Below are 25,545 nucleotides of genomic sequence, written 5' to 3' on the forward strand. Positions count from 1 at the left end.
TTTATAAATGGGTCATAAAAAATTTCCATTTTTACTTATCCATCTTGTGTGGGGGCTGGCTTATAAACGAACCGACTTATGGTCGAGTATATATGGTACTTTCTTTTGTTTGTTTTAAACCTGCCTCTTCATTTCATTGGGTGACCTCTAGTTCTTTTGTTATGTGAAGGGATAAATAACACTTTTTTTCTCCACATCATTCATGATTTTATAGACCTCTATTATTTCCCCCCTTTAGTTGTCTCTTTTCCAAGCTGAACAGTTCAACGCTTTTTAATCTCTCCTCATATGGAAACCCTTCCGTACCCTAATAATTTTTGTTGCCTTTCTCTGTACCTTTTCCATTTCTAATATTCGCTTTTTTGAGATAGGGTGACAGGGTGCTGGAACAATTTGTATAGTAGGGCTGCTGAGAGCCATTGAACCAAACTGTAAACCCTGTATATGATGGGAACCCCTTCAAGCTGCCACATCCCCAATGCTCCTTGTTCCAGCACCTATGTGGGGTGACCAGAACTGTATGCAGTATTCAAGGTGTGGAGGTACCATTGATTTATATGGTGGCATTATGAGTACTGACTTATCACCTATCCCTTTCCTAATGGTTCCTAGAGAGACAAGGTAGTTGAGTTAATATATTTTATTGGACCAACCTCTGTTGGTGAGAGAGACAAGCTTCTGAGCTACACAGATCTCTTCTGATATTAACTCACTCATCTTTTCTCTCTAATATCCTGGGACTGACATGGCTACCACACTGCATACAACTAACATTGTTCCTAACATTGTTCGCTTTTCTTGATTGCTGCTGCACATTGAATGGATGTTTTCAGGAACTAACCACTCAAGAAAGAGATCTTGGGAGTCGTCGTGGAAACAGCTAATTTAGACCGCATCATTTTGTATGAATAGTTGAGATTGTTTTCCAATATGCATTACTTTGCATTTATCAGCACTGAATTTTATCTGCCAGTTTGTTGACCAGGTTTGTGAGATCCCTTTGTAACTCTTCACAGACTACTTTGGACTTAACTATCTTGACTAATTTTGTATTATCTGCAAACTTTGCCACCTCACTGTTTACCCCTTTTTCCAAATCATTTATGAATATGTTGAACAGCACTGATCCCAGTATAGATCCTTAGGGGATACTGCTGGTTCCTCTCTCCATTCTGAAAACTGACCATGTATTCCTACTCTTTGTTTCCTATCTTTTATCAGTTACTGATCCATACTGACATTCCCTCTTATTTCATGACTGCGTTCTTTGCTTAAGAGCCTTTCATGAGGGACTTTGTCAAAGGCTTTCTGAAAGTCCAAGTACACTATATCCACTGGATCACCCTAGTGCCTATGTTTGTTGACTTCCCTCAAAGAATTCTAATAGATTGGTAAGGCATGATTTCTCTTTACAAAAGCTGTCTTGACTCTTCTCCAATAAATCATATTCATTTATGTTTCGGGTAATTCTGTACTTCACTATTGTTTCAACCAATTTTCCTGGTACTGATTTTAGGGTTATCAGCGTGTAATTGCCAGAATCGCCCCTAGAGCCTTTTTTTAAGTATCGGCATCACATGAAGCTGATTTAAGTGATAGGTTACATACCACACTAAGTAGTTCTGTAATGTTATTCTTGAGTTTCTTCTGGTCCTGGAAACTTATTAGCGTTTAATTTATCAATTTGTTCCAAAACCTCCTTTATTGACACCTCAATCTGGGACAGTTCCTCAGATTTGTCACCTAAAACAAATGGCTTAGGTGTGGGAATCTCCCTCTCATCCTCTGGGGTGAAGACTGATGCAAAGTATTCATTTAGTTTCTCTGCAATGGCATTGTCTTTCTTGAGTGCTCCTTTAGCACCTTGATCATCCAGTGGCCCTACGGATTGTTTGGCAGGCTTCCTGCTTCTGATGTACTTAAAAAATTTACTATTAGTTTTTGTGTCTTTTGCTAGTTGTTCTTCAATTTCTTATTTGGCCTGCCTAATTTTACTTTTACACTTGACAGAGTTTATGCTCCTTTCTGTTTTCCTCCAGTAATATTTGACTTCCAGTTTTTAAAGGATGCTTTGTTGCCTTTAATCACCACTTTTACTCTGGTTTTTAGCTATGGTGGCATTTTTGGGGGTCTTTTTTACTGTTTTTTTGTTTTTTAATTTGGGGGGTATATTTAGTTTGAACCTCTATTATGGTGTTTTAAAAAAAAATTCTATGCAGCTTGCAGGCATTTCACTCTTTTGACTGTACCTTTTTAATTTCTGTTTCAACTAGCTTCCTTATTTTTGGGTAGTCCCCCTTTCTGAAGTTAAACATTACTGTGCTGGTCTCCTTTGGTATTTCTCTCCCCCCCCCCCGAATGTTAAATTTAATTATATGACAGTTGCTATTATCGAGTGGTTCAGCTATATTCACCTTCTTGGGCCAGATCCTGTGCTCTACTAAGTAGAGTCTACTTAAGACTAAATCAAAAATTGCCTCTCCCCTTGTGGATTCCAGGACTAGCTGCTCCAAGAAGCAGTCATTTAAGGTGTCTAGAAACTTTCTCTCTGCATCCCCTCCTGAGGTGACATGTACCCAGTCAATATGGAGATAGTTGAAATCCCCCATTATTGTTGAGTTCTCTATTTTTATATCCTCTCTAGCCTCCCCAGGCATTTCACACTTACCATCGCCAGCCTGGTCAGGTCATCAGTAGTATATTCCTACTTCTGTACTCTTCAAGCATGGAATTTCTATCCATAGAAATTCTATGGTACAGTTTGATTCATTTAAGATTTTTAGTATATTTAACTCTCTGCTTTCTTTTACATATAGTGCCACTCCCCCCACCAGCACAACCTACTCTGTAATTCCTACATATTTTTGTCCCCTGGTTTTACCATGTCCCATTGATTGTCATCATTCCACCAAACTTCTGTGATGCCTATTCTATCAATATCCTCCCTTAATACTAGGCACTCAAGTTTACCCATCTTAGTATTTAGACTTCTAGCATTTGTATACAAGCACTTATATAATTTGTCACTTTTTAGTTGTCTGCTTTCACGTGATGTAATTGAATGGGACTTTTTGTCATATGACTGTTTTTTCTCTGCAGTTCCTACCTGTACTTATCAAATTTTATCCTCTTCTCTTTACTAGGATATAGAGGATCCTTGTTAATACAGCCTCCCCTATGGTATGTCTCTGGCCCAAACTGTGTGCTCCTCTGCACCTGTCCGTTTTACCCCAGTCCGTAGTTTAAAAATTCCTCTATGATCTTTTTAATTTTACATGCCAGCAATCTGGTTCCGTTTTGGTTTAGGTGGAGCCCATCCTTCCTGTATAGGCTCCCCCTTTCCCAAATATTCCGTAGTTCCTAATAAACCTATAACACTCCCTACACCATCATCTCCTAATGCAGTTTTGCCTGTCTAGCTGGCCCTACACATGAAACTGGAAGCATTTCAAAGAATGTTACCTTGGCGGTTCTGGACTTTAATCTCTTACCTAGCAGCCTCAGTTTGGCCTCCAGGACCTATTTCCTGTCCTTCTCTGTCATTGGTGCATACATGTACCATGACCATTGGCTCCTTCCCAGCACTGCCTATAAGCCTGTCTAGGTATCTTGAGATCCACAATCTTTGTTACCCGGCAGGTAATTCACCATACGGTTGTCTTGGTCACTACAAACCCAGCTATCTATATTTCTAAAGATCGAATCCCCCACTAATACCGGTCTCTTCCCAATAACTGGTATTCCATCTCCGGGGAGGTATCCTCATCACAAGAGGATACCATGACATTATCTGGAAGGAAGGTCCCAACTATGGAATTGTTTCCCTCCACTTCACTTTGATGTTCTCCTTCCCCGAGACTTTCATCCTCAACAGCACAGAGGCTGTCACACTGGGGGGTAGGACTATTCTGTTGTGTCCCGGAAACTCACATCTGTGTGCCTCTCTGTCTCCCTTAGCTCTTCTAGTTCAACCACTCTGGCCTCAAGAGCCCATACACAGTTTCTGAGGGCCATGAGCACATTGCACTGAATGCACACATATGGTACCTGCCCACAAAGCAGGTAATCATACATGCTACATTCCATGCAATAAACTGGGTAGCCCCCACTCTGCTGCTGGACTTCTGCCTGCATTCTTTTTACTCCTGCAGCTTTTTTGGGGTTGTTGTTTTTTTTTGTGGGGGGGGGGGAGGGGGGGAGGTGTCGTGGTTTGGGTGGGGAGTGGTTTATTGGCCTAAGTTTCGAGAATGTTCTGTGGATCTGGCTCTCTGGCCCCCTCTCAGAACTCCTCTGTTTATGCTCCTGTTCACTTGCTCCTCTGGTTGCTTAGGCACTGGCTTTTTAAACCCCTGTTTTCCCTAAGTAGCCCGGTCCCCTGGTTAATGGATCCTAAACAGATTAAGGATCAAAGTCTCATTAAGAAGCTCTCAGCCTTGCCTAGCTGATTCCAGACAGGCCTTAGGGCCTGCTTCTAGGAGGTGTAGAGCATCAGTCAGTTGGAGTTGAGGGCACTCAACACTTCCTGGAAGGACCAGGCCATTTATTTGGTAAACTGATCCAGTCATTACACAAGGATGGGAATTGCGGATCTAGACCAATTACAGTTCACTGCTTTATCAGCTACTCGATTTTCTTTTGATAAATCATTCTGGCTTGTTGAATTCATTTGTAACATAGCACAGAGACTGGCACTATGGCATTGAAATAAGCGTATGTGTATTTTGTACACATAAATGTGTTTCTTCCTCCCTGTTTTCAATTCACTCATGCCGTTCATGTTTTCATGATAAGTCTTTTCTCCCAGTGCTTGTCATGTACATCCGCTGGGCAAGTAGGGTCATATGGGCAACAACAAAGACCACTGTGATTTGGGGCTGCATGACAAATGTCCTTTCCTCCTTGTCCACAGAGGAAAGCTCTCCAGTACAGAGCCCTGTGGGGTGCAGGGTGTACAGACTCGCTTGGGCACAGTCACTGTGGTGGTCAGCTTCTTGAGGTCCTCCACCTCCCATGCTTTAAGGAGGGCCCTCAAGAAGCTGACCACAGGAGAACAGGAAGTGAATTCCCTAGAAGCTGACTGTAAGTGACTAGACTCTTTGCTCAGTCTAACCTCAGAGAAATGTAAAAACCAAGGGCCCAGCTTCCAGGGATATCATTGGGCCCAAAATAGCAACAGAGTGAAAAGTAAACACACTTTTGAACTTATTTCTCTTTTTATCTAATTTTATTAAAAACATAAGTCAGGAAATGTATTAAACCTAACTATGGATTGTGTTATTGTTTCAGGCTTGATCAACATTTTCTTGTTATTGTGGAGAGGTCTGAGTCCCACCCAGTTGGAATGTTCTCAAACTGTGTCTAAGATTAGGAAGACTATTATGTGGGGAAGAGACTTTCTGTGAAGGCAGCTACCCATCTGAATATTGTGAAGACTTCACCCAGGCTTTGTAAGCAGCAGAGAGATTTGTGCTTCTGTTTACACTTACACACAATCTTTGCTTCTTATGCACTCCAGCACCCCTATTAGCTCATTGTTCTCCTTCACCAGCCCAGCAGTGAAGAGACTGCTGGGCTGGAAGCAAGGAGATGAAGAGGAGAAGTGGGCGGAGAAGGCTGTGGATTCCCTGGTGAAGAAACTGAAGAAGAAGAAAGGCGCTATGGAAGAACTTGAGAGGGCTCTGAGCTGTCCTGGCCAGCCCAGTAAGTGTGTCACAATCCCACGCTCCTTGGATGGGAGGCTGCAGGTGTCTCATCGCAAGGGGCTGCCCCATGTCATCTATTGTCGAGTGTGGCGTTGGCCCGATTTACAGTCTCACCATGAATTGAAACCACTGGAATGTTGCGAGTTCCCATTTGGCTCGAAGCAGAAAGAAGTTTGCATCAACCCCTACCATTACCGGCGGGTGGAGACCCCAGGTAATATATCAGCTGAAAATGATATAAGTATATATCAGCTCTTTGGGTGAAATGTCTGTACTTGGTGCATCATAACTAATCCTATTGTGAAATCATAACAAAGAAGGCTCTGTTCAGCTGGAAAGATCAGCTGTCTTTTCTGCTGAAAGGGATCCCAGATCTAGCTTCTGCCCATAATTGTGATTTACAAGGGACTCTCCTCTCCTCTGGTAGGATACAAGGAAATCCCATTGAAGTGTGAGAGGAGAATCGGACATCAGGAACTTGTCCAGGGTGCTGAAAGCTGTTTTCCTTTGATGTATTGGGTGCTAGCTTCCTTGAGAACCTCACTAGCTAATGTGCTGGCACTATTGTGCCCATTAGCATGAAATTGGGCACAAACTAGTCTCTTCATCCTGGTTGGATCTTTGCCCAACTCTAAAAGGACAAAAACTGATTTACTAATCCACAGTAAATGGCCTTTTTAAAGATTAGAGTGGATCCACAGGGATGGATTAATTGTCATGAAGGTGCACCAAAGATCCTAGACCTTAGATCAGTCAAGGCCTCTTAAAATACCTGGTGTCCTGCCGTTGTGAGTTTTTCATAGCTGGGTGGACACTTCTACCTCCTCCCCTCCCACCCCACCCCCAAGTCCACATGCAACTTTAAATTTTTCTGCTGAGGAACCTCTTCAGGGTAGACGTCAACCAGCATTGTAAATCCCTGCCCTTATCACGGGATCAAGTCATTGGATTTGTGTGGGCAAAGAAATTGCTGAACAACGATTGTAAAATTATTGAGCCCAATCCTGGTCTTGTGGCAATTTACTAGTGAATAGGGTTTGTAGTTAGTAACTGTAAACCAGGTACCGCCATTGATGATCCTCTGTCAGTCATAAACTTTGAATTGACATTAAGATCAAATAAAATGAACCATGGGATTTTTCTTTTATTACTGTTTCATATAATTTAAGAGCGAGAAAGGCATTTATTAACATTAATGCAACAGTGGCTGCTCCCCTTCCTGATGTTCCTTATTTTAAAACTGAGCTCTCACTCTGAAATGGATCTGAACTTCTAAAAACATTGATTTGTCTAAAATCTTACAGGTGAATTGATAGTTGTCTAATTTGCGTGGGAAGTGGTTGATTTAATGATTTACTAAAATAAGCTATTCAAATAATCTCAAAAAGACACTAAGATAATATCCATTTTCTGTAAGGTGACCAGATGTTCCGATTTTATAGGGACAGTCCCGATATTCAGGGCTTTTTCTTATATAGGCGCCTATTACCCCCCCACCCCCGTCCCGATTTTTCACACTTGCTATTTGGTCACCCTAATTTTGAGTATCTTTGCCTTTGAAAGGTTGTTGGCTTTATTGTCCTCTCACACTGGTGTAAGTCAGGAGTAATTCCATTTAAATCAGTATATTAATCACAAACAGTGCATCTGGTCACCTTACAGAAAACCCCACTCCCCAGCAGCTGTGCTGGACGGGCAGGGCATGGCAAGGCAAGCCACCGCGCCCCTCCAGGAGCTCCAGGCGGGAGGGGGAAGCCCCCACACCCCAACCCCATTTCCCCGGCAGGAGCACCGGGAGGGGGGCGGGGGGACTGCAGGTGGAAGGGGTGGGGAGGGGCCCCCACTTGCTCTGGCCCAGGGCCCCACAAACCCCTAATCCGCTTCTGGGTACAATAGCACATCTTCAGGTTCTGACCCTTGTGCACGGCTGCAGAGTTTTACACTCCTGAGAGTGCAGTCCTAGCTAGGTGGACCCGACATTTCGGTGACATTATGATCTATTCAGTGTCTGCTAACAGCTGTTATTCTGTGACAGTTCTGGATACTGCTGCAGGAGCTCTGAAGTTTGTTGTCTTTGCCCTTAAGCCCAGAGGATTAAGGGTCAGGCTCTGTCAGTATCTGGTCCTGGTGTCGGGCACTCCTCTCCTTTGAACAAAATGTGACAGCTCCCAATTGTCTAGGCTGAAATCCATTTAAATAACAATTTTGGTTAGCTACAGAAAAATACAACACTCTTCATATCTAACTGTGGTTCCTGTAGGCTTGTGTGAGTTTCTTTGCATCTTAGCCTCTGGAGCTAAAGAAACTGCATCTTGGATTGTTCAATAATAAACCCAGTGATGGTCACAGAACTGCTATGCTGTATTGATCTCCACAAATGTCCTTTATTTTTCAACTCACTCTTCCCATAAATTCCATTGTTTCCATTCTATTGTCCCTTCTCCTGAGTGACCCATTCTATACTCCAATCCATAACTTAAATTCAAAACCAGTGGTTTTGATTTATTCAGTGAGTTCCTCCTATCCCAAAGACGGATGGGACTCACCATGGCAGAGGGGGGAAGGGGAAAGAAGGAGCAGTAGATATCCACCAGGGAGACCAACTCTTAAGCCCCAGCCTGGAACTCGAGATGCACTGACCCCTCTCTCTCTCCTCAGGCCACCTTGTCAGCTTTGTGACGTATGCTGAACGACAGAACATAGGTTGCGTGTGGCTTCTGCCACTGCCAGCCTCCCTCCAGTGAAACTTCCCCAAGCCCACAACTCCTGGTGGAATCCAGGCAGTGACTTTGGCCCAGTGCGCAGTAGGTGCTGTTAGAAAGCACCACTGTCACTTCCCCATTTTTGAAACATCCCCTTGATTCGCAGAACTGAGAGTTGGAGATTAAGAATAATCCTTCCAATTTAGAGGAGGTGGATTGGGTGGCTAGAGTCATTTCCCCATTCTCCAGGTCAGAAGTTTGAGTTAGAAATGGATTACTGCCAACCAAAACTGCAATTTTAAAATAATGTAAAAACTGCCTGCTCTATTATTTTTAAATGAGATCACTCTGTGTACTGGGTGACAGATAATAGAGCTTCTAATATGCAGTGCTGCTGCAGACAGCAGAAGCAAAGGTGAACTTTTGACTTGCTATAAATGAGTTTCATTGACCAGAAAGGGTGGTAACTCCCCAGCCAGTGCGCTGCCTAAAAATCTACTCCACAATATTTGTATGGTTGTTAGCATGGAAAAGTGGCTGTGGTCCACGAGTGAAAAGGACCCTGTGAAATTATTTGAATCCTTGTGAAGCTTAAAACTGAAATGTGTCTCTTGACCATTTTCCCCCCTTCACATGCTACATGTTGTTGTTACTGTAGGATTGCCCATGATCAAGGACGCAGGGAAAGTTCAGGGAAGGGGGGAATCTCATCTAGGACTGCACTCTCAGGAGTGTAAAACTCTGCAGCCGTGCACAAGGGTCAGAACCTGAAGATGTGCTATTGTACCCAGAAGCAGATTAGGGGTTTGTGGGGCCCTGGGCCAGAGCAAGTGGGGGCCCCTCCCCACCCCTTCCACCTGCAGTCCCCCCGCCCCCCTCCCGGTGCTCCTGCCGGGGAAATGGGGTTGGGGTGTGGGGGCTTCCCCCTCCCGCCTGGAGCTCCTGGAGGGGCGCGGTGGCTTGCCTTGCCATGCCCTGCCCGTCCAGCACAGCTGCTGGGGAGTGGGGTTTGGGTGCGGGGGCTTCCCCCGCTCCCCGGCAGGAGTGCCGGGTGGAGCAGGGCAAGCCTCTGCACCCTGACCCCACTCCCCGGCAGGAGTGCTGGGGTGCGCATGGATGCCCCAATTTGCCAGGGCCCCTGGGCATGGGCCCTGTTGGCACAGTGGCTAAACCACCACTGATTGTACCCTTCATTAAACAACTATATGGGGGGGGAAATGTGTGGAAAATTTGTTGTGCTCATTAGCAACTGCAGCCACAGGCACAACTGGCAGGTGCATGTGTAAGTGCTCAGAGTGCCACACAACTGTCTTCATCTGGTGCCTGGCCAGGTTTTCAGCAAGACCTACCGCAATAGATGAGGGTGGAAGGCATAAAGAATCTAGTCCAGGAGCAGCAATGGCAGGACTCAGGGGATCAGCCCATTAGTCACCAGATGTGCTAGGGGCACATTGTCATACTCCTGTAATGAGCAGGAGGAATAATATACCCCCACAGGGCCAGCTACAGATATTGGACAAAAGGTGGGGCAAAGGACCAGCGGTGAGTAGAGATGATCTAGGTAAATCACTCGCACAGACTGGGTGTGACGGGGTCATACAGGGTTTCAGTGTCAGACCTGTGGTTACCCTATCTCCAGCATGGCCATCTCTTATGATTCAGAGAACGGCATCTGCGGGCAAAGGAGCAGGGAGAATAAGGAACCTCTGGAGATTCACTAGCCACAAACGGAAAAAACCTCCACCCTCCTTGCTACCCCAGTAGCTTCACCCCTCTAGGCACAGTATGGCGTAGGCAGCAGAAAGATGGAGTGCTGTGACAGAAGCAGTGCACTGGAGAAGTGTGGGTGTGCCAATCAGAGCTGGATATAACAGTTTATCAAGCTTATGGAGCTGCAAGGCTTGGAAACTCCGCTTGTCCACTTATCCTGGGCAAGTAGGAAGCCTTCCCTGGCAAGTGCCATCAGCACCTGCAGACTTTCAGGGGTCATTTAGGCAAAGAATTGTTTCTAGTCCTCATGGTGGCAAAGAAAACCTTCCAAATACAAAGAGAGCACAGGTGATCCAGTGCTAGCTTCCTAAGTCTATAGACAGGCTACTGTAGTTTGACTGCTCCTGCTCAGAACGTCCACAAACTACAGTACAGTGAAAACTGACCACGGCCATCCCCTTTTTGGCTGCTGTGAACCCTATGGGCTGCCAGGAAACTGACAAAAGTCAGGTCAGTTTCATGTTGCTGCTTGGGGAAATTCTGAAGAGCAGCCAGCATCAAGCACTGGAGCTGTTCATTGGAGAAAGAAGACTTTTAAACCACAACAGCTAAGGGAGAGGTTGAGCAGCAGAGACGCATCACAGTAAGGAGATGGAGATGGGGGGGGCACCACCAACCCGAACTCATCGCAACCAGGAGAGAGGAACAGGAAAGAATATTCCTTCTTCTTTCCAGCAGCCAGAAGGGATTCGTGTCAGGTTGGAGGGTTCCAGTTTATTGGACACATTCAGGCAAGAGGCAGATTAGACAGATGGAGTCCTAGAGTAGGACCCGTGGACAGCACCCTGGTAGGAATCCCAGAGTTGAGGTGATGGCTTTTCTCTTGGGCATTGCCTCTGGACAGTGAATCCCTTCCCTACTCCGTTCCAACCATTTGTACTGGTCTTTAATACTCAGTCCTCAGGCTATTAGGTGTTATGTGCTAGTGGGTGGGTGGGAGTGTTGGGAGAAGCAGGAGATAGGAAAAGGTTGGTGGGATAAGTTATGAAAGAGCAATATGATATTGAAAGAGATTGGCGGGTGGCAAATGGGGAAGACAGGAGAAACAGAATATCTGGGGGGGAATCTAGTGGATACAATGTTGGGCAAGAAAAAGAACACAATATGAAGAGAGAGAGAAGGAAAATTTAAAAACAACAGATGCTACAGACAGGAAAAGTTGCACCCCCATTTTTCACAGAAAAGAGAGAGAATGATGTGAAACAAGGATGTCTAACAAAAAAGGTGATCGTAAGTTACATTCATAAAAATCTATTAAATGGAAAATTAATTGACAATTCGCTATCATTAAATACAGCACACAGCTCTGTCCCTTGCCATTGCTGGGGGCATGACCTTGGGAGCAACATAGCAGTACAAGATAATTTTCACCCTTGCTAGTAGGGCTTGTCCTTGGACTAGAGTGCACAAAAGGTTATTCCAGGCATTTAAGGTGCATTCACTGACTCTGCTATGCTGTTAGACTTGGATAAACATGGTTGCTATCTTGCTGCTGTTCTTACATGGATTCCACCATGAGCACCATGACTCCCCTGTTTCTCTGGACCTGGGTTGAAATACCAGAACAAATAAATGAATTGATATTCTGAAAGGAATGCTATAGACAAATCCTACTCGACACCTGTCTGTATTTTCAGGTACCTAAATATCTTTTAAAAACTGGCCTCTAACCTCTCCATGCCTCCGTTTCCTCATCTGTAAAATTCAGGTAGTTATACCGACCCCTATCCCTGAAAAGTGCCAGATATTATTATTTATTATTAAAGAGGGCTCTGAGTTTGACAAATCCTGCTTATCAAGAGTATTGTGCAAATCTCTGACTTCTTCAGCATCCCAGAAAAGAGATTGTGAGAACTGTAATTTTAATGGGTATAAATGTGCCACTTCCATTATTTTAGGGGGGCGGGCGGTATGTGTGTGTGCATACTATCTCTCCTTGTTGAAGACAGTTGGAGTTTTGTTCATGTAGCAGCTGCAGAACTGGGCCTGCTATCTGAAAGCTTTAGTCATATTGTGTAAGGAATGGTAGTGTTGCCACTGAAGAAAGAAGAAAGCTCAGTTGCTGAGCAGATTTATTATCCTCTAGTTTCAGTGAGGGGTGCTGGATGAACTGAGTTGTAACAACAACAAACTGTGAGGACTCTGGTAAAGGGTATTTAAAATATGTTTGTAACACATTTATAGCAGCATTCAGAGGATAGTATATGTGAAGTGACGTTTTGATAGTGTGGTGTGTCGCTCAGATGCAGAAAGAGATACAGCACGCTAGAGTGGGTGTTTGACTAAAACTTGTACTCGCTTGTTTTTACTTTCAGTGTTGCCTCCAGTACTGGTTCCAAGACACAGTGAGTTTAACCCACATCTCAGCCTACTTGCCAAGTTCCGGAGTGCTTCCCTCCACAGTGAGCCTCTGATGCCACATAATGCCACCTATCCTGATTCTTTCCAGCAAACTCCCTGCACCCCTTTTCCATCATCACCCAGTAACATGTTCTCTCAGTCACCCAGCAGCATCAGCTATCCTAACTCTCCAGGAAGTTCTTCTGGACCAGGAAGTCCATATCAACTCACAGGTAAGAGGTAATGGTGGTCTCCAGATGCCCACCCGTGCCAGTGAATGTGAATGCAGGAGGAGATCCTGCATGGTGTTTGGAGGCTGAAGCAAAAGATGGACATGCTCTGTTAGGAGGCTGAATAGATGAAAAGAAATCGAATGAGGCTCTCCTTTAATAGAGGCTGTGAGCTCTGGGCAAACCCAGTAGCTCTCAAGGAGCGTAGAAACTCCAGCAGGAAAGTCAGTGGAGCTTGTGAACTCCCCAAGTTCGATAGGTTTGTACTTCTCCTTGGCGGGAGAGGGGGCAGGGGAAACAGGGAAAGTAAAATATAAAGACATTTGTTGATGTCACTTGAAGTTCATGAATAGAAAGACTTAATTCAGGAAATTAAAAAGGTAACTGATCTGATCCAGCACCCACTGCAGATGATGGAGGGACTCCCATTGACTTCAGAGGATGCTGAGTCAGCTCCAAGGTTTCCTCCTTTCTAAAGTTCACTCATTCATGTTGCACATATTGTGAACCTCTTACTTTTTAAAGTTTCTAGGACTATATTGATACTCGTGGTGTTCAACATATGCCATGTGAAACAACTCCAAATTAACATTACTACAGAAATCTTGGCTCAGATTCTGCTCGTGTTACACCAGTGTAAATCCATTGATTTCAACTTTGGGTTTACATGGATGTAATTCAGAGCTGAATCTTGCATCTTAACTTTCGAATGTCTTGACTTTTGAGCATCTAAATTCCTGTCCTTAATGTTTTCATTTGTCCTTTATTTATTTATAATCCGACACTATGGACATAGGAAGATTTTGTTTTCCTACTTTTTCTATCGTTTCTTTTTTGCATCTTTAATCGTTTTAGCTCATATTCCACAACCTCACTGATGTACTCCCCAGAATGACAGGGTATATGTAGGGCCTCTCTTCTCACTCACTGTGGTTTTACACCTGGGTAACTGTTGACTTCAATGGAGGTGCTCCTGATTTATACTGGTGTCCTTGGAAGGTGAGGCCTGTCGTAAATTACACAGTGTGGATGTCCTGCCAATTCAGCTGATCCTGAAAGCTTGTAAAACCACTTGAAAATGTAAGTGGCTTAATCTGCATTTTAGCATACCAGCGCATACATGATTCTGAATTGGAGACAAAATTATTTGATTGCGATTCAGTCAGGGACAGCTGAGTTTAATTTTTAAAAGGCTGTGGTAATTTCAGGAACCTTCAAGATGTGCAATAGCTATCTGGGTAACCGCATGACCCTTTTTTCATAACCTTCATCTTCCCTTCCCCCTTCCTTCCTTTTCTTTGTCACTCTCACTTGTTGAATCTTCTCACAAATTAGATTGTAAGTTATTCAAGACGGGCTAGCTTACTGATGTGTTTGTACTGTGCTTAGCACAGTGGTTCCCAAACTTTTTATTAAGGCGACCCACCAACTGCAGTTCATCTCTTTTGTGGACTATGAACCTTGCACTGGACGGGGAAGGGTTAACTCTACATTGTGGGTTGAGGAAGCCATGCCCACTGTACTCTACTGGGCATGCTCCAGGTGGACTGGTATAAAAGGGAGCAGCTCGGCTCAGTTGGGGCTGACTGCCGTGGAGGAAGGACGTGTGCCACCTGCCCCAGTCAACGCTCAGCGGAAGTCCGGGACCCTAGGAGCCGGAGATGCCGCAGCCCAGGCAGACGCTAAGGAAACCCTGGAGGCCTCACAGCATTCGAACGTGCCGGAGAAAGGGCAGACCGGAGAACCTTGAGGTAACAGGGACGCCCAGACCACGGCAGCAGGGACGACGGCAGGAAGCAGCCCAGGGGAATCAGATGGCGGACCGGTGAGTGAGCCGAAGCCTTGAGTCAGTGCGTTTCGGTCAGAGCCTTCCCCTGCTGATTCAGTGGCCTGTGCTACAGCCACTAATAGGGCCCTGGGCTGGGGTCCAGTAGAGCGGGAGGGCCTGGACCCCCCTGCTGGGGATGCAACCCCTCCCTCTGTGTCTGGCAGTGGCCGCTAGGCCTTACTGCCCTGCTGACAAGGGCGAATTTATTGACTCTGGTCACTAAGCCTTGCAGCCCTGTGGACAGGGGCGAATGTAGTGATTTGGGCCATTAGGCCTTACCGCCCTGCGAAAAGGAGTGGATTTCCCGACTCTGGCCATTGGACTTTACTGCCCTGCGTAAAGGGGCGGATTGACTGACACTGGCCCCTAGGCCTTACTGCCTGGTTGACAAGGGCAAATTTATGGACTCTGGCCACTAGGCCGCACCGCCCTGCTGATAAGAGCGAGCGTATGGACTCTGGCTGGGAGGGACGTAGATGTAAAATACGCCCCCACACACACACACATTCCCTAGGAGAGGCGGATCCACTTGCCCTGCACAGGACGCGGTTTCCCCCAAACCCTGTCACACGTGGTGGAGAATGTGGGCAACGACCCAGGCCTGAGGAGAGGTCTAAAACCAGTAGATCCGAGGGGAGTACAGATTCTCCCCTTGATTGCCCTGACTTGCTAGTGACCTGAGATTACTGGACACCAGCATGGAGTCGGATAAGGTTTTGAAATGGCTCCTAGAAAGCCAGCAGCAACAAGCCGCACAACAACAACAGCAGCAATACGCCCAGCTGTTGCAACAGGTGACGAGCCACCAACAGGAGATGATGCGGGAGTTGGCTGCCCAGCAGCAAGCCCACCAGGAAAGGCTTGTCCAACAAATGACAGCATTACTGTGGCCAGGTGGGCTGTCAGTCAACCCTCTAGCGGACCCTCACCCGAGATCTCTATCATCTGGCCTCCCCCTAAGGCTCACAAAGATGGGGCCTGGGGATGATCCTGAAGCCTTTCTCATGACATTTGAATGGGTGGCCACCGCTGCACGATGCCTAGCAGGACACTGGGCCACCCTTCTAGCCCCTTACTTAACGGGGCCAGCCCAGGCGGCCTACTGCAGCCTGGACACCCAGGACACCCTGGATTATGAAAAGGTTAAGGCAGCCATATTAGACCAGACAGGTATCAGCCCAGAGACCTACCTCCAGTATTTTCGTCAGGAACGGTACCCTCCGTGGGGTAGGCCGCGAGCAGTGGCTCAGTGTCTCCGGGACTACACTTGGTGATGGCCAGGGCCCGACCAGCGGTCCGGTGCTCAGGTGGCAGAAGCTGTAACTTTGGAACAGTTCACTCAAATCCTCCCTGCCGGAGGGAAGGAGTGGGTGCGTAGACACCGCCTCACGACGCTTATGGGAGTGGTTGGACTGATGGAAGATTACTTGGCAGCTGAGACTATGGAACCCTGACCCCGCAAGACGGAGGAACCTGGGGGGAGAAACCGGCCCATTTGGCCCCCCTGGGAGGACTACAGCGTCTGTCAGGAGCCCCGGTCAGGACCTGTGACCCGGATGAAAAACCGACCGCCACCCAAAGTCTTATACGGCGGGAGGAAACACCACTTGTTGGGTTCGGGCCAACTTGAATAGACGCCGCCCAGAGGAGTGAGAGACTGTTGTTATGAATGTGGTCAAGAGGGACGTTTTCGTTGGGATTGCTCTTACATGGAATGCAATTACTGGCAGGTCTGGGTAGCCAGCCCCTGGGCCCGAAAGAGGGGCCCAGGGAAACTTGGGGTATTGGCATTGATCAACTCCGGCTATAGTCAAACTCTCATCCTGGGTGATCTTGTACCCAATCTTGAGCCACGCAGAACCCCCATCTACGTCCAGTGCATCCACGGAGACCTACATTTGTATCCTACTGCCTGAGTGACATTGGAGATATACCACCGAAGAGCAGACCTCTCGGTGGGCGTGACCGCCAGACTGGCCTATCTGGTGATTCTGGGGCGGGACTGGCCGTGGTTCCTAGAACTATTGCAAGAGTCCACCCAGGACACTCCGGTAGGAGAAGGCGAGGAGTGGGTAAAAAGAAGGCTGCTCGGGAGGGATCAGGATGATGACCTAGGGGAAGGACCTTCCAGGTCTGCCAAGATCCTGGTACCCCCATCTACACAAATGGATTTCTCTGTCAATGAGGCGCAGACAGAGCTCGAACGTGATGGTGACTTTATTCAGGAACAACGAGAGGACCCTACACTTAGGCATGCCTAGGAACAGGCCACCGCTAGAGAGCAAGAAGTGGGGGGCTCTCCCCTAAAGCCCCAAGGCCCACACTTTGAAATATGGCAGGACCACCTCTATTGGCTGGTGGAAGAGCCGCAGACTCTAAATATTCCAGCAACTGCTGGTCCCACAGAGGTTGCACCAAGGTCTTTACACCTCACCCATTCAGTGCCGTGGGCAGGACACCTGGGAAGAGAAAAGACCCTCCAGTGGGTAGTGCGGCGGTTCTTCTGGCCAGGTATCCACCAGGAGGTAAAGAATTATTGTGCCTCATGCCCAGAGTGCCAATGCATGGGCCCAAAAAGAGTGCCGAAAGCGTCCCTCATTCCCCTCCCAGTGGTCGGGATCCTCTTTGAGTGAATAGGACTTGACGTGGTGGGCCCACTAGAAAAGAGTGCATCTGGCCACCTTGTGATTTGTGGATTACGCGACCCGGTACCCAGAAGCAGTCCCATTACGGACTGCCACTGCCCCTAAGATAGCCATTGAACTCATTAAGGTCTTTTCCCAGGTGGGGATACCCCGCGAAATCTTAACGGATCAGGGGACAAATGTGACTTCCCAATTGATGGCCGACCTCTGCCATCTTTTAAGTATACGAGCCCTCAGGACATCCCTATACCAATCCGTCCATCTGGGGATGGTGGAACGTTTTAACAAGACCTTGAAGAGCATGCTCCGCAAATTTGTAGAAGAGGATCCGCGACGGTAGGATACTCTACTCCCAGCCTTGTTGTTTGCCATATGTGAGGTACCCCAAGCATCCACGGGGTTCTCCCCCTTCAAACTCTTATATGGGAGACAGCCCCAAGGTATCCTTGACCTTCTGAAGGGGGGCTGGGAAGAGCAAGGGACCCAGGCAAAGGGGGTTGTTCATCACATGCTACAGCTACAGGAGAGGCTTCAGAGGCTTTGCTAGGGAGAATCTGGAGTAGGCGCAGCAGAGTCAGGTACAACACTATAACAAAGGAGCCAGGCCCTCGGAGCTTTGAATCTGGAGATCGGGTCCTAATCCTGCTCCCCTCAACCAAATCCAAACTATTGGCTAAGTGGCAAGGCCCCTTTGAACTCATGCGGCGGATCGGACCGGTCGATTATGACGTTCGGCTACCAGGCTGGCGCCGCAATACATGCACGTATCATGTCAATTTTCTAAAAGCCTGGAGGAGCAGGGATATGTTACTGATCACTCCCTACCCCCACATCCGAACCAGAATTAGGGCCCCTGGTGGATGAACCTTTTGAGGATGGGCCTGTAGCGATAGGAGCAGGACTCCACCTGATACAGAGAAAGCAACTCCAAGGACTCCTGCAGTCTTACCCAGAGGTCTTGTCGGCTTGGACAGGATGGATGACCATCATGAGTCGTCATATTGCAACTGTACCGGGACAGAAGGTACGCAAACCCCACTGGCCCCTGCCCAAGAAGATGTGGGCGGCCATTCGGAAGGAAGTCGAGGTCATGTTAGACATGGGCATTATAGAAGAATCTCATTGTGAGTGGCCAAGCCCAGTAGTCCTAGTTCCGAAACCGAACGGCTCCATCTAGTTTTGTATTGACTCTAGAAAAGTGAACGATATATCTCGGTTCAACGCCTACCCAATGCCACGGGTCGATGAACTCCTTGAGAGGTTAGGGGGAGCTAAGTTTCTGTCGACTCTGGATCTCACCAAAGGGTATTGGCAGATCCCTCTGACCCTGACCTCACGCCCAAAGACGGCCTTCCCAACCTCCTTTGGCCTATACCAATTTGTGACCATGCCATTTGGGTTACATGGGGGAATGACAACCTTCCAGTGACGTATGGATTGGATATTACAACCCCAGGGACAGTACACTGCCACTTACATTGACGAGGTTGCAGGAACAAACCATTCTGATGTGTAGAAAGAATAGTAAATATGGCAGGTGTCCAGCTTGGCTTAACAGTGAAATCCTTGCTGATCTTAAACACAAAGAAGAAGCTTACAAGAAGTGGAAGATTGGACAAATGACCAGGGAGGAGTATAAAAATATTGCTCAGGCATTCAGGAGTGAAATCAGAAAAGCCAAATCACACTTGGAGTTGCAACTAGCAAGAGATGTTAAGAGTAACAAGAAGGGTTTCTTCAGGTATGTTAGCAACAAGAAGAAGGTCAAGGAAAGTGTGGGCCCCTTACTGAATGAGGGAGGCAACCTAGTGACAGGATGTGGAAAAAGCTAATGTACTTAATGCTTTTTTTGCCTCTGCCTTCATGAAGGTCAGCTCCCAGACTCTGCACTGGGCAGCACAGTATGGAGAGGAGGTGACCAGCCCTCTGTGGAGAAAGAAGTGGTTCAGGACTATTTAGAAAAGCTGGATGAGCACAAGTCCATGGGGCCGGATGCACTGCATCCGAGGGTGCTAAAGGAGTTGGCGGATGTGATTGCAGAACCATTGGCCATTATCTTTGAAAACTCCATGGTGATCGGGGGAGGTCCCGGATGACAGGAAAAAGGCTAATGTAGTGCCCATCTTTAAAAAAGGGAAGAAGGAGGATCCAGGGAACTACAGGCCAGTGAGCCTCACCTCAGTCCCTGGAAAAATCATGGAGCAGGTCCTCAAGGAATCAATTCTGAAGCACTTAGAGGAGAGGAAAGTGATCAGGAACAGTCAGCATGGATTCACCAAGGGCAAGACATGCCTGACTAACCTAATTGCCTTCTATGATGAGATAACTGGCGATAGTACTTATCCCTACAGCCTTATGATTTCCAAGTGATGCACCGCCCTGGAAAGGCGCACACCAATGCTGACTTCTTTTCTTTGCTGGAATGTGAGGAAAGAGACACCGCACCCCCGCCAGATCCACTCTTAAAGGGGAGGGTGTGTGATGGGGCGCACTCACCCTGCACTGGACGGGGAAGGGTTAACCCTACATTGTGGGTTGAGGAAGCCACGCCCACTGTACTCTACTGAGCATGCTCCAGATGCACTGGTATAAAAGGGAGCAGCTCAGCTCAGTTGGGGCTGACTGCCGTGGAGGAAGGACGTATGCCACCTGCCCCAGCCAAGGCTCAGCGGAAGTCCGGGACCCTAGGAGCCGGGGATGCCGCAGCCCAGGCAGACGCTAAGGCAACCCCGGAGGCCTCACAGAGTTCGAACGTGCCAGAGAAAGGGCAGACCGGAGAACCTAGAGGTAACAGGGATGCCCAGACCACGGCAGCAGGGACGACGGCAGGAAGCAGCCCAGGGGAATCAGACGGCGGACCGGTGAGTGAGCCGAAGCCTTGAGTCAGCGTGTTTCGGTCAGAGCTTTCCACTGCTGATTCAGTGGCCTGTGCTACAACCACTACCAGGGTCCTGGGCTGGGGTCCGGTGGAGCGGGAGGGCCTGGACCCCCCTGCTGGGGGTGCAACCCCTCCCTCTGTGTCTGGCAGTGGCTGCTAGGCCTTACTGCCCTGCTGACAAGGGCGAATTTATTGACTCTGGTCACTAAGCCTTGCAGCCCTGTGGACAGGGGCGAATGTAGTGATTTGGGCCATTAGGCCTTACCGCCCTGCGAAAAGGAGGAGATTTCCTGACTCTGGCCATTGGGCCTTACTGCCCTGCGTAAAGGGGCAGATTGACTGACACTGGCCCCTAGGCCTTACTGCCTGGTTGACAAGGGCAAATTTATGGACTCTGGCCACTAGGCTGCACCGCCCTGCTGATAAGAGCGAGCGTATGGACTCGGGCTGGGAGAGACATAGGCATAAGATACATATGTCCCCCTCCCCCTAATTCCCTAAGAGAGGTGGGCACACTCACCCCGCACAGGACGGGGTTTCCCCCCAACCCTGTCATAGGACGCACCATTATCCTGGCTCCCCCTGTTCCCCTCTTGCAGCCCCAGATAGTCCCTCTTTCATTGTAGCTGGTTCGTGATTGCCACCAGTGTGCTAACTGTCCACTTGCTGGCTCCAGACATTTCTTCAGCACTGCTGCTGCCCACATCCCTCTCTCCACACTGCTGCCCAAGAGACATGGGAGCAGGATCCAGGCAGCAGCAACAGCATAGAAGAAACAACCAGATCCAGCAAGACGACAAACAGTAGCCTGTACCCACCCCATGTGTGTCCCGGAGGTGCTTCCTCCGCTCGGATGCCTGGATCCCACTTCCCACGCCATTGCCTGCTGCCCAGGGGAAGTCAGTGTGTGTGTGTGTGGGGGGGAGCACTTCTGGGGTATGCACGACCCACCTACCTGGACCCTTCTGGGGCCCACTGTGAGTTGGGGCCCACCATTTGGGAAACACTGACTTAGCACATTGGAGCCCTGGTCCTGGGCACTGCTGAAATATACATAATAATGACATCAATCTGGATACTGTAATTCTTGCTGTTTTGCCAGTCCCGTGGTCGCTTTACAAGTTAGTCTGTATTTATCCGCTATTTATACACTGCAACTTTCCTTTATATAAATTTACAAACTACATTGCATTTACTATACATTGCATCACATATTTTGGGATTGGCTTGGTCACTTTGTAGGAACCAATCCCTGTACAGCATTCTCTGTCCGTGTACAATTTATTCTTTACCCCATCTTTATGTTTCCGACTTAACTTGTCCATTGTAAATGGTTCCCTGGGTGTTTTCCCACTTATCTTAGCCGGTGCAGACTTGCTGTTTTCAGCCTGCTGATCCATTTACCTCTCTAATCCTATCTCCAAATAAATCAACTCTCACTCATGTCCAATTACTAACATCAAGCCAGGTCGACACAGATGTCTTTTGCTGTCTCTCTGTCTTTCAACCTAAATACTTTTATTAGTCCTGCAAACATGTAAACACCTGTGCAACCTGTAATCCCATTAAATTACTACTCCCATGAGTAAATTGACTCCCATGCTTAAGTGTTTGCAGGATCGAGGTCTACATCTGTGTTTTCTAACATGAAAACAAGGTCTTTATTTCAGCTTTCTAATGCACTCTATTCCTTCTTGGCATATATTAGAATGGAGGATGTGTTTTCCTGTTCCTAGGCTGCTGTTCTATAAATGAAACAATTCAGGAATTAGGAGGGCTGTTTTTGTAGTTCATTTGTTTATTTTTCATTAGTGCGTATGCTTCTTTAACAAGAAGATTGGTCAGATTAAAAGAGAGTTGGCCCTCCCCAAAGTGTGAGGGGATGAATACCCCTTCTGTCCTGCGTGAGCGTCGTCAGCTTGTGCCTTCTTTCAGCTGCCGGTGCCATAGGTTATCTTGGCTGGTTAAGGCTAGAGGGAAGGTACTAGTGGAAGTGATCAATCATTTGAGAGGCCAGGCTCCCTCTGTGCATACATGTGTGGAACTGCAGCCTCTGTTCTAAAATATTCATTCTGCAAATTACTGGCCAGCCTCTGCTCCTCCATTTGTGAGAGCGGTTATTGAGACAGTGGGGATTGGGTTAATCCCACCTGGATTAGATCATTTTTGTTTAAATACATCTTTGTACATCTAGAACCAGACCATTTCATGACCCAGAGAGTTCTGATTAACATGGTGGAAGATCTGCCAGTAAGGGACGAGGGCGTCTGCTCCCTGCTAATTATGTTAGACCTATCACCAGCTGTTGGTAGCCTAGCTGTGGTCCATGGTAGGGGTGGGTGTTGTCACGACTCTTCTGTGACTGAGCTGCCTTGTAGAAGAGAATTCCCAAAAGCTAAGGGTGCTCAGCATTGTCCAGTTTCCCTGCTGTTCTGTTCCTTATCTTGTTGAACGTGTATGAGCCTGATGGGAGATAGGGGTACAGACTGGGATACGGAGTGATACTAGTACTTTTACCTCTGTGCCTCCTTTCCTGTTGTCCTGCTTTAACTATCTCTTGGTTTTCTTGCAGACAGATTTGTTTAGATGGGGGACAGTTGGCTGAAACTCAATCCCGATAAAGCTTATGTAATGTTTCTGGCACCTCCCGTTTTGAAGCGGTTGTGGATGCTTTATGCACCTCCGTTATGCCCAGGGCAAGGCCACCACTTGCGAGGGAGGTCAGGAAAATAGGGGTCATTCTGCATTGCTTTCCAGAATGGAAACTCCTAGTACAACACTACTTCACAGTGGCTATCACTAGACTTGGAAATTGCCCAATTCTGTCTAATGCAGAACTCACTACAGCTATACCCACGTTCCTCACCTCCTGGCTAGACTATTGTAATTGAATCCTGATTGGTCTTTGCTTGAATCTGATCCAGAGGCTACAATGGCTGCAGAATGCAATGGCTCTCATTTGCTTCATGGCATAGGGCAAGGCAGTTAGCGATGCCTGGTTTCCACATTCTGCCTGTAATCCATCTGATTCATTTCCAGGTCTTGCTGACTGTATATTAGTCTAGGCCTGTGTGCGGCTGTCTCTCCCCCGTCAAGGCAGTTGAGGTCAGCTAGTGTGTCTTTGCTCTCCATCCTCACCAGGATTCCATGTGAAGCGGGCTGGGTTCAGGGAGCCCACTTATGGAACTCCACCCTTAAGATGGATGCCAGTCTCTTTCCATGGAGTTTGGGTTTGAGGCCAAACTAGGACTGGGTGCAGACTAACCAGTGCCAAAATCAAAGCTGAAATTTCTGTCATCTTGGGCCACATCCAATCTGTATTTGGAAATTAGGACCTTTCTGCCTTTGGACCTGACACAGAGTCTAAACCGTAGGGACAGGTTCATCTCCAGGGGTTTGAATCTGAAACAGTCTTGACCTGGAGTTTGAGGAGGGCAGAGGTTCAGACTCGGATTCTGTTTTGGACCCCTCTCTAGTTAAAACTATGCTGAAGTAGAGTTGAATAGTTCCCAGGCAGACCTGGGTAGAATTTACCAACTTGCTGATCTCAGTGTCTTTCTGTTTTTTAGTTGAAACACCCCCACCTTACAATGCAAGAGAAACACCAGGAAACCAAAATGGACGATCAGTGGATGCAACAGCTGACAATCAGTTAGTGCTATCATTGCCCAATGGAGGTAAATCTGCTGCTGGAGAAACTGAAAATATACAAGTATTTGTACTGCTTCCAAGGGAAAAATTCTTAGCCAAAGAATTATTATATATTCTTCAGAGCAGGAAGGCCTATTGTTCTTTTTCGAGTGCTGGTCCCTATGTGTATTCCACATGTGGGTATGCATTTGCACCGTGCACCCGAGTCTGGACATTTTTCAGAGCTGTGTCCGTTGGCCCGCACATGCACAGTAGATCTCCTTGTGCTCTTGACCTAGGGTATAAGAGGCAGTGAGGGTCAACACCTCTCCAGTTCCTTCTTACTCCCACATAGTCTGAGTCAGACTCATGTCCTCCGTCGCTCAGTTGTATAACTTGCAAAGAAAGAAAATATTTGTAAATAGTTATATATTTTAACTTAGTAATTAGTAGTTAAATTTGTAGTTAGCATAGAGTATTTCCTTTCCCAGGTTGGGGAACCTCCAACCTCAGGGACTATGCTCAGATTCCCAGGATTCAAGAATTGCATCTCCTGCCCTTGCTCTTTTCCATCAGATTGAACATCAGCGGTGCCTGTGTTTGTCTGAGTGAGGCACATATCTCTGCAAAGTGCAGGATCTGTCGCTCCTTCCCACCCAGAACTCGAAAAGCCTGTGAGCTTTGCCTATGAAAGCACCTGAGGGAGAAGTCTAGGTGGCCCTCATCTGTGCCCCTCCAAGCACATGCTTTGGAGTGGAGCCTTTGACATATAAGCCCAAGGACTCTTCTTGTAGGGCTCCCTATGAGAGTAGAGGGCACTCCTCATGGGCACAAGGACAGATCCCCGCCGAGGACTGTTCACAAGAAACACCCTTCCTCCCTGAGCCTGTCCAGGTGAGGTGAAAAGTCGCCTACAGAACCGGCTCTGCTGATGACCCCCAGATCGGAGGACAAGGCACATCTGTAACAGTGGGCTTTGCCAGATCTGAAGTTAAGGAGGCAGCCCAGGCTTGTCATTCAGTAGCAAGAGAGGGATTTAAGAATTCAGTGGCTTAGGTACCAGGACAAAAGATTCTGATTTTATTTGCATCTGTGGGGTCACAAAAATTAGAAGTATTAATGAAAACAAACACCATTATCCAGGTTGTAGTGATGAAGATCAAATAAGGGATGAGGGGAGGGAGGAATGTGTAACGCAGCGAGAGCTAAGTCAAAATCAGGACTGATTTCTTTATTGACTTCAATTTGGGGTGAGTTACTTATCCATCATAAAGCACTCTGTTTAGAGGCTTTAGTATTTCCATCTTTTTTTTTTAATGTCACATTGCTGTAATACATACTTATATTTTCTGAATAATAAGTAGTGTCACTCGTGCACAGAAAGAGCTTTACAGAAGCTCAGATCTTCCTCCCCATGCTCTGTGTGGGAGACCTAGTGAAAGCTGGGAGGGTTGTAAGCCCCCATCCCCATGCTAAAGGCTAGGGCACGGAACAGCTTTAGAGCCACTTTGCAACTATTCTTCTTCGACTAGTGTCCCTATGAGTTCTCAACTGTAGGTGTATCTACGTCCCTGCGCCTCTAATCAGAGATTTTAGGTAGCTGTGTCCGTTCAGCCCGCGCATGTGGTCTGCCTCAAGGCTATCTAGAGCTGCGTGGGCGAACCCCCCGCTGGGCTAAAAGAAGAAAAAGAACTTTAGTTTCCGTTTCCTGCCCTTTTGGGAGGATCCTCCTTGTCCCTCCCCTCACCCTCGGAGTGTTTAGAGGTTATTCTAACTTCTCTTGGTTTAAAAAAAAAAAGAGAGAGAAGACGAGGACAGAA

General features: G+C 47.3%; 1 protein-coding gene across 3 annotated transcripts in view; it reads left to right on the forward strand.

Moving 5' to 3' along the window:
* The first annotated feature begins 5,504 nt into the window (after nt 1-5,504).
* Nucleotides 5,505-25,545, forward strand: part of SMAD9 (SMAD family member 9) — a 38,743-nt gene continuing 18,702 nt past the window's right edge. Inside the window, exons 1-3 of one of the 3 annotated variants that reach the window (XM_065405821.1) lie at nt 5,505-5,916; nt 12,490-12,747; nt 23,665-23,801. In XM_065405821.1, coding sequence (XP_065261893.1) covers nt 5,505-5,916; nt 12,490-12,747; nt 23,665-23,801 — 807 coding nt within the window. The remainder of the gene's footprint in view (nt 5,917-12,489; nt 12,748-23,664; nt 23,802-25,545) is intronic. The other 2 variants (XM_065405829.1, XM_065405835.1) reach the window with 2 other exon arrangements.

Source organism: Emys orbicularis, chromosome 1, assembly GCF_028017835.1.
Source record: "Emys orbicularis isolate rEmyOrb1 chromosome 1, rEmyOrb1.hap1, whole genome shotgun sequence".
Taxonomy (NCBI): domain Eukaryota; kingdom Metazoa; phylum Chordata; order Testudines; family Emydidae; genus Emys; species Emys orbicularis.